The sequence below is a fragment of the Malus domestica genome, chromosome 17 (assembly GCF_042453785.1).
Source record: "Malus domestica chromosome 17, GDT2T_hap1".
Lineage (NCBI taxonomy): Eukaryota > Viridiplantae > Streptophyta > Magnoliopsida > Rosales > Rosaceae > Malus > Malus domestica.
The window spans coordinates 5,854,204-5,868,120 of NC_091677.1; the positions used below are offsets into that span (position 1 = coordinate 5,854,204).

Genomic DNA, 13,917 nt, shown 5'->3' on the forward strand with positions numbered 1-13,917 from the left:
AAATAGTACTGCGAGCTTTTCGTTAAAACTCTCAATTATTAACACTACTTTCATAAAAGAATAGCATATATTGAGTTAAATAGAAAATTGTACATGTTGATGCTTATTTTTATTTTTATTTTAATAGGAGGTTGATACTCAATTATTAGTGTTGAATTATTATGTTATTTCCCAAATTCAATATTCTTTTATAATATAATTAAAATCGTGTAGAGAAACAAATAAAACGAAAGTAATATTAGAATTAATTTAATTTTCTTATCATAATCTAAAGATTATATCTAAAAACTTTTATTTAAAGAAATATTTTTTTTGTCAGTAATAACAGAAAAAAGAGAAGGAAAATGAAAGATGACAAGTTGCGGAGAGTGTTAATTCAAGTAAAATTCCAAAACCAAACCACATAATTAGTTCTAATTAACTTGGTTTACTGCTAAACCCTTGATTACGAACCCCGACCGCAATCCGCTCCACAAGTTTCGCCAGCTTCGCATGCTCGCCGCACCAAGCTTCCACAAACTTCGCCTCCTTGCCCTCCGCCTCCCTCTGCAGCGCGCTCAGCTCCTCCCTGTAATCCCTCTCTATTCTCCCCACCAACGCCACCTCCTCCTGTCTCAAGCACCTTATCTGTGCCTCGATTTCCTCCACCGCCTCCCTCCGCTTCCTTCCCTTCTCCGCCTCCAGCTGCTGCTCCAGCCTGCTCAGCCGCCATGTCGCCTCCTTCTTCTGCTGCATCCAGCTCTGCATCCCCTCCTCCACCTCCTTGCACAGTTGAATCAGAGTGCCCATCTGATAAAAACGGGTCGGGTCCGTGTCGGGAACCGGATCGGAGGGAGACAGCGTCAAGCTCACCGAAGGCGAAGGGGTGGTGGAGGACGTGGATGACGTTGTTGACGACGGGTTAATGTTCATCCACTGAGGCATAACGGAAGGTGCAGTTACGGACGTCGCGGTGGAGCCGACCGACCCGAGTGAAAGTACAGGGTCCGGTTCTTGCATCATGGTGGTGGACTGGAACGCAGCACCGTAAACCTTTGGCTGGACGACGTATTTCTCGGCGAAGGTTTCCAGTATGTGGTCGTAGGGACCCTTAACGGCCTTCTCCGGAGATCCAATTCCAGCGACCGGAATATTCATGTCCGGTGGCAGCTGGGTCGACGACGACGATGTACTGCACAGAAGGTGTTTGTTCTTTTGCCTCTGAGACTGCAACTTGAGCTGCTTCTCCTTAAAGACCTCCCACCACTTGCCGAGGCGCTTGGGGGTGCGGCCGGGGAGCTCGGCGGCGATCTTCTTCCACTTGTTGCCGTGCTTTGCCTGGAGGGAGACGACGAGGGCCTGCTCCTCCGGGGTGAGCGAGCCCTTCTTCAGGCCGGGCTTCAGGTAGTTCTTCCACCGCTCCAGGCAGGACTTGGGGTCACGGAGGAGGGGCTTCCCCATCCGCTGGGAGACCAGGCTCCACTCTTTCGGCCCATATTGCTTCACGTAGGCTCGCAGCAAGGCGTCTTCTTCCGGTTGCCAGCGCTGCCGCTCCTTCATTTCATCGCCATGTCTTCCGCCGGAATTGAGAGAGATCGCAACCGCTGACGGAGGAAGAACTGATTCCAATTCCAATCCAACAAAACTCAATTCAATTCCACTTCCCGTTCTTACCAAATAGTACGGATTTGGGAAATTATTAAGGATGGAATGGAGATGGGGTATCTTTGTTTGTAATATATAGACGGGGGTGGATACTTGACGCGCCAATTCGTGAGGGTGGTGACATCAGTGATAAGTGGAACGGTGGCAGTCGTATTTGCTGGTTTTAGGGCGCATTGAATGATAGTGGAGGATTGGCCCCGATGGGATTAGTCATTGGAGAGAGAGAAGGATCAGAAGGCCAGGAATCAGAGAGAAGGGGGCGGGTGAGTGACAGTGATTAGTCAGAGTGGTGGACAGGCGACTGGACTGGACTAGGGCAATACTGGACAGCACGACTCTCCCTACCTCAAAATTACTGTGCATGGATAGCAAAGATGCCGAGTGGAATTCAACCCCCAATCTTATCCATATATGTACTACACTAGTTTACTCTAGTAACTGTTCAATTACCATGTTGATAGGGAAAAATGCATATGCCTTGGTGTGGCCTAGACTTGTTGGTTGGTGGCTTCGTCTCAATGACAGCGGTGGAGTTAGAGCTTTTTAGGGTAAATCGTCAAAATGATCACTGAAGTTTGCATAAATCATTACTTTGTTCCTGAGATTCCAAATCGATAAAAGTGATTCATGAGATTGTTCATCATTCATCATTTTGATTATTCTGTTAAAAACTCCGTTAAATGTCCCGGAGCTCTTGGCCAGAAGTTTGGGCAATTTTCAAAGCTTCGTAACTCAATCGTTTCTTAACCAAATTCGACCCATAATATATCAAAATGAAGATAGGAAAGTGTAGAATCAGATTATACCTATTTCAAAACCCAATAGTTGCCGGAGATGGCCGGAAAATAGCCTCAAAGTTGACTGGTGCGAGTGAAAACTTGAAAACGTGCTGGAAACTGGGAAAAATTTAAACGTTCATAATTTCTTCAATACTCAACGAAATCAAGTGATTCAAAAACGAAAATCATACTTCTCGACGAGACGAAGAGAATGGTGCCTTTTTGGACGGCTAACTAGCCGTGGTTTAGCCGGAAAACGGCTCGAAAGTGGCTAACTTGAGACCAAGACAGCCACTTTCGAGCCATTTTCCAATCAAACCACGGCGAGTTAGCCATAAAAAAAAAAGGTACCATTCTCTTCGTCTCGTCGAGAAGTATGATTTTTGTTTTTTAATCACTTAATTTCCTTGAGTATTGAAAAAGTTATGAACGTTTAAAGTTTACCCAATTTCCGGCGAGTTTTCGAGTTTTCACTCGGACCAGTCAACTTTGAGGCTATTTTTCGGCAATCTTCGGAAACCATTGGGCTTCGAAATAGGTATAATCTTATTCTACACTTTCTTATCTTCATTTTGATATATTATGGGTTGAATTTGGTTAAAAAACGATTGAGTTTCGAAGCTTTGAAAATTGCTCAAACTTCTGGTCAAGAGTTTCGGGACACTTAACGCAGTTTTTAACGGAATGACTAAAATAATGGATGGTAGACAATCTTAGAGACCACTTTTATCGATTTGGAATCTCAGGGACCAAAATATTAAGTTAATCTCAATGACCATTTTGGCGATTTACCTGAACTTTTATGATATAAGAGCATAAAAAATGAACTAAAATACAGTTAAGTATGATATTACAAACAAAGAAAAATTGATTACATTTCGACAAAATAATTTACAGTTATTCTTGGTGAGTTTTCATGTTTTGAAAACATTAGATAATAAGTTCATTATCAATTCCGTTGAATATTTCTAATCAAAAAGCAATTATCCTTGCCGTACCAGTTTGTTTGGTGTACTTTCAGAAAGCAGACGCATTAAATACGACAACAATAAAATTGGCTATGAGACAATTCCAATCACCTTCAATCTAACCAGCTAATAGGCATGTCACTTGTTAATTAATCAGATCGATGCTCAAACAAAAAGGTAATTAAAAAGTTAGAGCACTGTGATTAAATTCTCGATAAGAGCATCTCTAACGGACTAGCTAAACCGCTGCGAACCATATTTGGTTGAAACTCCCCAAGTAATGCAAATGCACAAACACCAATGGTATGTGTAATGTGCATCAATGCATGTGTAATAATGAGAGTGTAATGTTGAAAGGGGTAATTGTTTGTGTTGTTGTGTCTTGTTCTTGTATATAAATACGAGACCCATCAACGCATTTATCGGATCTGTTTTTGGCTGCTTTTTCTCCTTTTGTTTCTCACTGTAGGTGTGTAGGGTGGGGTTTTCAGGATTCAAACTTTGGATTTATATGCACCAGCATATTCATGCACATAAAAGATGGAAGGGAAATCCAGTTAGTTGCATCAAAGCATTTTATTCACGTGTTGAGCCCAATGCTCTTATCTCACCACTAAAAATTGAGTATGCATACTTTTAAGAGACGAGATCTGTTAATGTGACGTTTTGCGTCAACGATATAATGTTATGCATATAAATTTTTGTCCAGATGAGTTTATATTATAATCACAAGACACCATAATGAGCACAAGACATCACAGTGACAATATACTTGTGCCGCATAAGTCCTTATGATGCTAAAGGCGTTTCACATCAAAGATGAAAGGTTAAGAAAAGGAAATTGTTATTGGCACTCCAAAATTCTCATTCTACACTATATTTAGAAAGAAAAATATACTTGTGAGGAGTTTAGAATGAGATTTTTGGAGTGACAATAACAATTCCCTAAGAAAATAGTTTAAATGAACTCATGGTTTCTCGTCCTCATGCTTCAATGTCACCTGTTATAATTCACAAATAATATGCACATATATCTAACTATGATTCGTAGGAACGTAAAAATTTATACTTTTAAGAGAATTAGGCAAGTATTTCACACATTTGGACCTGCTATACAATTGCCACTACTCCCTAGCAACAAGTCTTGCTGCTGCTTTACTTGTGACAGGTCCCCACTAACTTTGTGGTTGATATATTCATTCTTTGAGGCACATGGAGAATGGAGATGGGGCTGCAGAATACTCAAAAAGTGCCTTCTTTGAGGCCGATTTGGTTGGAGCCGAGATGCAGATAAGGTAAAAAATAAAATGCGCATCCAGGGAATCGAACCCTGGTCAGTACCGTGGGAGGGTACTATGATACCACTACACCAGATGCGCTTGCTGCTACATCACCAACTTATAAATACATAAAGAATTTCCTTCGACAAATGGCCCAAGCTTAATTCACGGCCATGAATTATGGGCTGGAAAAAAATTCCAAACCGAACCGAAAAAATTCCAAACCGAAATTTCCGAAAGTTTCGGTACCCAATACGAACCAATCCCGAAATTTCGGTAAGGGAATTGGTCTCAAGTTTTTGGGATTTCGGTAATCCCAAACTGAATGGAAAAAAAATATATATATATATTATTTAATTTTTAAATATATATTTAGAATTTTAATAGCCATTGGATTCTGTACAGATTTAATCTCAACCGTTGCATATAAATTGTGTATGATTTATCCTTCATGGTGTGAATGTATATATATGTGTCTGTGTGTGCATGGGAAACACGAAAATGTTTGGCATTTGGCATTGTAAATGACAGATAAGGAGGGGAAGGAGGAGTGAAATGCACGCTAATGACTAATGGGAATTTTGATGCTCAGGTCCTCCATGAAATTTAATCTGTGCACAGATTAAATTGTAAGTTACATATTAAATTTATTTTTATTGCAACATATTGGTTTGGTTGTATACTTGTAACTCACAATGGCCTATGAAATTTATTAAGAAAATTTAGCTTGCAACAGATTGGCAACCCAATATAAAAGGTTGAATTTTAGCCCAAAACATAATATGTCAAATTTTAGTCCAAAAATCCAAAATCATTTTGGGATTCCCGAAAAATTGGTTTGGGATCGGTATTGGATTTGGGATTCTCGAAAATTTCAGTTTGGGAATCGAGACACGGGTTTCGGTTCGGTATCCCATACCGAACCACCCCTTATGACATCTAGAGTTTCAAAATCTCTAATTGCCGGCCCGTTTATGGTATTTTGGATGCTTAAGAGTAATTTGAGTCGAATTTTGCACAAGTATAGAACCCGAGGTATATAGAGTTAGAAGACAACTAATGTTAATCAGTTCCTACGAATATTGATTTGTGTTGAGCCATATATAGATTGATATGAACACGACACAAATATAAATGAGTTCCAAGTTTGATATATTTTTGCCCCTAGTTGTTGGAAACCGAATCGTTTCTAAAGGCCAATTCTTCACCATGCATTGTGGCATCCAATTTCAAAAGCTTGAGTTGCATGACCTTTCATGGTAGGGTTGGTAATTTGTACAACTTTTGTTCATTATCCTTTTGAATGTCGATAAACTCATGAGTTGACACGAATACTAAACATATATAAATAGGTAAATCCGAACTATTGTATCCGTAATTGCACATCTAACATCTCTTTCTGCACAATACATGTCATACACTTCTTTTCATGAACATTCGTCAACTTCAATTGATTTACTGTATGAAATCTAGCAAATGTGACATTATTGTGCGTGAAATTAATCGATCATCCATGCGTCACATATTGTATTAATTGATGGAAAATGTTGTTTGGTTGCTTTTGCAGTAAAAGTTCAATAACTCAACAGCGAAATCGTTCAAAGCCTTGCATATCTCAGTTTAAGCCAGAAACCTGTGCATGCTCTCGGAGACCTTGTGCCCTTCACAAACAAACAAATTTTATTTTTATTTGAAAATTGGATTCACCAATATTCTCTAAAACATATTTATTTGAAAATTAGATAATGATTTTGTTATACGTATTGTATCAATTTTACTTTAATTGCAAAGATAAATTTCTATTTTCCAATATTTATTAAAAATTAGAAAGGAAAATTATTCTAAACCCTTGTTAATCAGGAAGCATGGCTACGTAAGAAATATAATAATCCATGATTAGCAAATTGAGAGCAAGCCTAAACCTTTAGACTTTTACTTTTGCAACAATTTAATAATGAGTAATGTTATTTATACCATGTTTTTGTATTACATTTTCATACTAACTTAGGTGGCATTTGATGTGGTCAGACTCATAATTTGAATTAATCAGATTTTTAAATTTAATTCATTATATAATAAACTAATAATTAAAAAAAACTAGTTAATTAATTGATGATTATGGTATACAAGAAGTATTTCTTATTCCTTTCCTTAGGTTTTGCAAAATTTTCAAATGATGTGGATGTCCACATCAGATGTCACCTAATGTAGTATAGTAATGTGATATAAAAATATGGTATGAATAATATTAGGGTAAATTACACAGTAGCCCCTCAGGTTTTGAGGTCTATTACAACCCCATACAACATCTTTAAAACATTTCACTTTCATACCTCAAGTATTATTTTATTTCAATATAATACATCCGTTAGATTTTCTATCCATTAATCTGTTAAATGCTGACGTGACTGCCACATTTGCGCCATATGGTTGCCAAATGTGTGCCACGTGGCAAAAAAAAAAAATTTTTAATTTTTTTTTAAAACCTAAATCTTCTAAATAAATTATAAAACTATAAAAAAAAAATTCAAAAACAAAAGCCCCCTTCGTCTTCCCTCCCTCCCTCCTCCCCCACCCCCCAAAACCCAACCTGCAACCTAGAAGAAGAAGAGGAAGAAAAAAAAAATCATCTTCATCTTCCCCGTGGCACCCATCACGCACCCACCCTCTTCCCTCCTCTACACACCCCACCACACCCATCTTCTTACCCATCTTCATCTTCTCCGCAACCCAGAAAAAAAAAAACAAAAAAAAAACGTCAGAGACACCTCCCTGCAACCTATACCCCCACAAACCAAAACCCAGAAACTTTCCCACCCTTCCCCCACCCCCCCCCCCCCCCCCCCGACCCCAACGAACTCGACCCACCACCACCCTAGCCCAACCGGAAAAAAATTAACTCTCTTCTTCCCACCCTAAATCACCCACCATGAACCCGAGCTCTCCGACCTCGTGCACTGGAAGCTCGCCCACGCAAATGGCTACCCCTCAAGGCTGCATCTTTTGAACCCCCATTCCTCTCGATTCGATCACGGCCTCCGACCCACCGCTCCGAATCGACTGTGTTCCCGACTGGCTTGGGTTTAATTGGCATTTCTGAATTTTTTTGTAAAGATGTGAAATTGGTGTTGCTTTGTTTGATGGATTTGGATAAACAAAGCAGGGGGTTTGAGGAGGAAGACGGCGACGACGGGACACGGGTGAACTGGAGAAGAAGGATGAGGGTGACGATTTGTAAGGGATGGGAGGTGTGGGTCTGGGGAGAGAGAAGGGATGGGAGGGTGAAGAGGGAGGAAATGGAGAAGTGGGTTGGGGGGTTTCTGGGTTTGTATGGTTTTTTATTTTGATTTGTTTTTTTATAGTTTTATAATTTATTTAGAAGATTTAGGTTTTTAAAAAAAAATTAAAAAATTATTTTTTTTGCCACGTGGCACAAATGTGACAGCCACATCAGCATTTAACAGATTAATGAATGGAAAATGCAACGGATGTATTATTTTGAAATAAAATAGAACGTGAGGTATGAAAGTGAAATATTTTAAAGATGTTGTATATGGTTGTAATAACCTTAAACCTGAGGGGCTACTATGTAATTTACCCATAATATTACTCTTTAATAATCCAACTTTGGATCTCGCATGAAATTGGAGGGTCCCTCCCCAAATACCAAACCAAACCCAAAAGAACAAAAATTCAAAGACAATGTTCCTCTTGTTCCTCCCACACAACAACAACTAACAAAAATCTCAGACAGGCAGTTGTGGTGGTTTTGTTTGTTGGGGGCCATCATCATCATCATCTTCTTCTTCTTCTTCTCACTCCTCTTCTAATGGTAGTTGTCCAAGCTTCCAAGCTCAGCCTCCCAAACCCTTCTCTCTCCTCCCCTCCCCAAATAACTTCCCTCCAGTTTGAACCCCATTCTCTCTCTCTAGCCCTCATGCACTCTGACTCCACTTTTTCTCTCTACCCCTCTCTCTCCTCCCCTCTTTCCCTCTCCTCTCTCCCTCCTCCCCAAACCCTAGTTGCCCCTCCCTCCTCTTCCTCCACCTTCCTCCTCCTCCAAAACCCAGACCCTAACCCCAACACCCGGACCCTCTTCATTGCATCCGGCCCTCACAGAGGTGGGTCCCAGGTCCTGCTCAGGTTCTACATTCTGCAGAATCAGAAACAATTCGTGAGGGCTCAAGTCATTTGCACCCAGAAAGGGATAAAATTTGATGGGAAATTGGGGGTTTTGGTGGATGCCCATCATGGGGTTTCGATTAAGCTTGCCGGGTCGGTCAATTTCTTCGCCATGTACTCCGTTTCGAGCTCAAAGATATCGGTTTTTTCTGTGAAAGTGATTGGTGATGGCGACAATGGTGATGATGGGGCGGTTGTGAAGTTGATGAGGTGTGCTGTGATTGAGTGTTGCAAGCTGGTTTGGTCGATTAGCATTTCGTTTGGGGTCTTGATCTTAGGAGAAGATAATGGAGTTAGGGTTTTTAATTTGAGGCAGCTTGTTAAAGGGCGGGTTCGAAAGGCCAAGACTTTGAGTTCGAGTTTGGAAAATGAGGGCCGAAATTTGGGTTTTCCTAATGGGGTGGTTGGTGATCATGTGCATAGTAATTTGGGGGATTGTGGAAATAAGCAAGGAGGCGACAAATGTGGTTGCGTTGAGGGGAGTTCGGAGATGACTTGCAGTGGTAACTTGTGTGGGAAGAATGATAGGAATTATGTTTCTGGTAAGTATGCAAATTATGCGTTTTGGTATTACTTTTTGCTGATCTTATCTTACCTGTATGTAGAAAATGCAATGCACAAACGTTCTTTTGTACTTTCAATTACGTGTCCATTGCTTGCCCCTTGTTGAGTTAGTACTTAATAGAGTTCGATACTAGAACCCTTTTGCAATGTGAAAGCTTTATGTACTGTTCATCTAAGTAATCGAGAACTTAAGAAATCCTATTGGAATTCTGATAACCACGCTGGCTATACAACCAATAAGGAAAGCTAGCGCACTGGGACTGCATTTTTTCCTAAAGCCTCTGTTTTTCTAAGTTAATGGTAGGCTTATTAGAGTAAATTTGTGTATCTTAGGTTGTGTCTTGAAAATTCGAGCAATCCTCATTACCTGTTATGGGATTTGTGCAAGAACTGGTAACTCATAAATGAATAGGTGCGGTAGAGGATTATAAAGGTCAAAAGTATTCAGTGTAGTTTTTTCTTGGAAGTTTCAAGGATTGCCTGTAAGATTTATTGTTTTCATATGATGGAAAAGACTAAGCTTTGATGGCTGGGAAGTTGCTGAAATCCATGTTGGTGCTAACACTTTAGGGGTGTAAGGGTCAAGGTTTGATGGGGGAAGTAATTCAGGTTAAGAGCAGGGTTTTTTATTTGAAAACTAAAGAAAGAAAGAAATGTGGTTAGCGTTCCTTCAGTCCTTGACTTTCAATCATGAATTAAATTAAGTTCGTGATGTTGAAAAATCATTTGATCAAGTGAATGAATAATGTGGTTTTCAATTTATACACGATTCACGCAACCTGAAAGATCATGATTGGGATTAAAATGACCTACCATGAGTGCCTATAAAAACAGTCCTGTATTACTTCGTTGAAATCTTGGTATCCAGCTCTTTCGGTGTTCTTGCTACTATTAAAGCGTCATGATCACTTTGTCTTAAGCCAATATAATCTACCCATGGATCTTTATATCCATCCGATAACTTATTGATCCTTATGAGAAATTCGTGTTACAATGGATGTACACAAACTCTTTCTCACAATGACTGGTCTATCACCAGCACTTGACGGATTAAATACAAGATCTTTTCCATTATATGTTGTAACTTTAGCTGTAACATATCTATTCGTGTTACTTCTTCTCAAAAAAAAAAAAAAAAAAAAAATCTATTCGTGTTACATTAGTTAGGCCTGTTTCTAAGCCTGCACTACTTGTATCTTATCTATGCATTTATCTGTATTTCCACTGACAAATTGTTTTTTAGGTATTTCTTGTGGCCTAGGACATGGGTGCTACTCATGTAAGCAAGGTGCTGTCCTTTGGTTAAAATCATAAGGATGCCTCTAGATGGTAAATCACTGATTAGAAAAATAACTTAACTTTCTTATCATGGAATTGAAATCTCTAGCTCATAGACAGATTGCTAACCTCGATGCCCTCGGAAATTGACCCCTTTAGGGCATACAGCATATATAGTTCTGTAGTATGTTCACCGGATAACAACACCTGTCCATTTTAGATGGAAGTGACTTCCATTGATTCTTGGTTTTAGATCCACATGGACTTGTGTTGCCATTGGCCAATTCACTAGTGCCTCTAACACTGTGTTTAACCTTGCAGTCAAGCAGAGGTCTGTGAAACTGAAACAAGACTCTTGTGAAGAGGGAGTGTTTTTTGTGGAATTCAAAGGAAAGGAGCTTGAAACCTCAAAATCGAAAAGAGTGATACCAGCTAAGGCACTTTCTATTGAAGCACTGTCCCCCAACAAATTTCTAGTCTTGGATTCTGATGGAGGTTTACGCATTTTGCACCTCTCTAGTCCTATAATTGGATTAGAAATAACTTCTTGTGTGCAGCAGTTGCCTCACATTATGAAAGTGCAAAAGCTGGCTGTTCTTCCTGATATAGATTCAAGTATGCTTATCCAATCCATTGCATTTTAAAGATTTTGTACATGCTACATGTTGGAACACCGAAGGTCTATTGGGTATGCAATATGGGAACAATAGAAATTGATGATCTTAATGTCATTGTAGTTCATCTAAACTAGACGTAGGTTCAACCATGAGGATACTCTTCAATATATCATTGCCCTCTGAAACTTGGAAAACCTGTCATGATTTTGCAGGAACTCAATATGTGTGGGCATCAGATGGATACAATTCTGTGCAGATGTTGTTGGCATCTCACATGGATATTGCGGAAAATGAGAAAAATAACAGTGAGGAAAAACTGATTCATGTCTCAGGTATTCATTGTCCCATAATTTACCCTTAATTTTGAAATCATGTCGTATCTTTCTTTGTAATGTCGAATAAGTTTTCATGAGATTGAAAGTCATGGTCATATGCCCCTTTCTGGTTTTAATTTCCAGTATTTTACACTTAATTCTTTTTTCTGTGCTAGTTCTTCTCACAATTTTTGCCAGCGAAAGAATTCAAGATCTTATTCCTATGGCTGCAAATGCTATTTTAATTCTTGGACAAGGTATGCGTTTTTTTTTCTCCTTGTACTTTAGAAATTATTTTGTATGCAATAAGTGTTGATGGATTTCAAATATAGATAAAAGGCTAATAGCTAATTGCTATTTGCCTTAAATTGCATTACTTGTTACCTCTAAAAGTTTACTTAAGCAGGAAGCTTGTATACGTATGCGATTTCTTGAAGTTGCATAGTTACAACCGCCTTTTCTATTGGTGAGCAGCTCGTCTTGAATCTATTCACTCAAAATATTTTTTCTTCTTGATCTAAGCTGGTTTCTTTGCAGGACTTCTGAATTCCGGGCCTAGAGGAGCTCAGCCAGTTTGATTGAGATTCTGGGGTAATGTTCTATTTAAACAATTGAGTGTCAGGACTCGGAAACAAGTTGTCATGTCTAACTATAACTCATTTTGATTTTTTAGGTGTCCTTGGATCTTTGATTTCCATGGTCCTTGCGTTGTTTATGTTACCAAAGTCTGGAGCTGCAGTTTTCCCCCTTACTCTAAGGTGATAGAGACTTAGAGAGTGCTGAGCAGTTGAAGGTATGCATGGTCATTTAAATTTTTTGGGAATTGAAACAAAGTTAATTTAGGCTATGGGCGTGGATTTTAATGATAGCATGCATTTATTTGCTATATGGTAGTAGAGATACCGATAACAAGGATTCGAAGAAGGATGTGGATTGGTATGATTTGAATCTAGTATTGATTTCTTAATGTTTGTTGTCACTGTGCGGTTTGCCTCACCGTCACCGAATGTGCGCATGATGCAGTTGAGATCATTCAATCTCATCAAATCTTTTTGCCCTCCTTTTAGGTGGTATGGGGTCGGGACCAGTTGGGTGCCTGCCCTTGCTTTCCAAATTCTAAGGTTGATTATTTCAGCAACTGAAAGCTACTTCCGTTGTTCAACCAACTTCATGAGCTACAACTTAAGGCATACGTGAACGTATTTGCTGGTGGTTCCTGTGTTACCTCAGGTTGTCTACTGGAGAAGTGAACCTGCATTCAACTCAAGGTAAAACACGCCATCAGAAGTCTTGCAAGTATATTGACTGGTGTGGATGAAACCGGTACTCTTGAGACTTTCAGTTCTTAAATTTTACGAGGCGTGTAATAAAGCTTTCTGGTCGAAACATTAACTGGGCAAGCGCCCCTCGGTTAATTCTCGTATAATTTTATGCGTGTGGTTCTATCAGGTGCCGTGTTCGGTATTAATGGGTACCAATGGAAATGAAAATATGGGTTGTTGGAACTCTTTTGCCTTCATTATATTTGCAATCCTGATTGAGCATCTGCTGAGATTTGAAGATCTTCCTTTAGATGAAGGGGTTGCCCTCAAAGAAACTTGTGTGAATATCAACAGTGTGTGCAATCCTGATTACTGAGCCCGAACTTACATGCAATCAGGACGAATGGACGATAATATCGGATCAGATATTTTCTCGTCTCTTTGATAGACTTGGGATATTCTAATTCCAACGTCTCAGTTGCATGTAAGTTTTTCCGAAGAACCATACCAATAATACTTGACCCGAAAAAAACATAACAAAGGAGAACATTATCCGATCAGATATCTGCTCCTCCTCCTTGAAGTGAGAAGTGAACGCTTTGGAAATTAAATGAAGAGGGGGGATGGGTGGATCCCACCTGACACTTGATTGGTTGAACTTGAAACCTAGCCTACAGATCAGACAAAACTGACGATTGCGATGATGAGGTTCCATATGGGGGCGGGGCCTTCTGATCCCCATAATTGGAGGACCGCATGATGGTGAACAATCACATGACATGGAAATGCACTACCACACACGTAAGCCTTCACTCACTCTCTCTCTCTCTCTCTCTCTAAAACACACACACAGAGGATCTCTCTTGCTCTCCAGTTCTTGCTATCCACTCTTTTCTTCTCCATCCAGATCGAGGTCCAGCCCAGACCGAAAGCAACCCCACATTGTTATATGCTTTTCGTGATCAACTTGTTTGCTGTTTTACAAACCCATTCCCCCAAAAGTGAGAAAAAACCACATGCAATATCAAC

The 13,917-nt window shown here is 39.6% G+C and overlaps 2 protein-coding genes and 1 non-coding gene across 9 annotated transcripts; 1 reads left to right on the plus strand and 2 right to left on the minus strand.

The window, feature by feature from the left end:
• Window positions 1–275: 275 nt before the first annotated feature.
• LOC103404705 (protein rough sheath 2 homolog) lies at window positions 276–2,014 on the minus strand. The gene is given in 1 exon segment (NM_001328739.1): window positions 276–2,014. A coding segment is annotated over 1 exon segment (1,122 nt). The 5' UTR covers window positions 1,540–2,014; the 3' UTR covers window positions 276–417.
• Window positions 2,015–4,699: 2,685 nt separating this feature from the next.
• On the minus strand, window positions 4,700–4,770 carry TRNAG-CCC (transfer RNA glycine (anticodon CCC)). The gene has a single exon. It is a non-coding gene; the product is annotated as a tRNA-Gly (tRNA).
• A 3,553-nt stretch (window positions 4,771–8,323) lies between these two features.
• LOC103404706 (uncharacterized) lies at window positions 8,324–13,131 on the plus strand. Of its 7 annotated transcripts, none has more exons than XM_070817002.1 (8): window positions 8,324–9,395; window positions 11,017–11,383; window positions 11,525–11,644; window positions 11,803–11,883; window positions 12,033–12,092; window positions 12,164–12,217; window positions 12,300–12,419; window positions 12,694–13,131. In XM_070817002.1, the coding sequence occupies exons 1-2, from the start codon at window positions 8,501–8,503 to the stop codon at window positions 11,337–11,339; spliced, it is 1,218 nt and encodes a 405-aa protein (XP_070673103.1). In that variant the 5' UTR covers window positions 8,324–8,500; the 3' UTR covers window positions 11,340–11,383; window positions 11,525–11,644; window positions 11,803–11,883; window positions 12,033–12,092; window positions 12,164–12,217; window positions 12,300–12,419; window positions 12,694–13,131. The 7 variants fall into 7 exon arrangements, with proteins under 7 accessions (XP_070673103.1, XP_070673101.1, XP_070673102.1 ...); XM_070817000.1 differs by having other exon boundaries at window positions 11,017–11,310; XM_070817001.1 differs by lacking the exon at window positions 12,694–13,131 and adding an exon at window positions 12,524–12,557 and having other exon boundaries at window positions 11,017–11,310.
• Window positions 13,132–13,917: the final 786 nt, after the last annotated feature.

What these genes read in the sequence shown, in the direction of transcription:
- LOC103404706 (XM_070816998.1), top strand. Translation starts at nt 8,501, where the DNA reads ATGGTAGTTGTCCAAGCTTCCAAGCTCAGCCTCCCAAACCCTTCTCTC. An exon ending in TCTTCCTGATATAGATTCAA is followed by an intron (nt 11,311 to 11,524) that starts GTATGCTTATCC and finishes ATGATTTTGCAG; the next exon opens with GAACTCAATATGTGTGGGCA. An exon ending in AAAACTGATTCATGTCTCAG is followed by an intron (nt 11,645 to 11,802) that starts GTATTCATTGTC and finishes TTTCTGTGCTAG; the next exon opens with TTCTTCTCACAATTTTTGCC.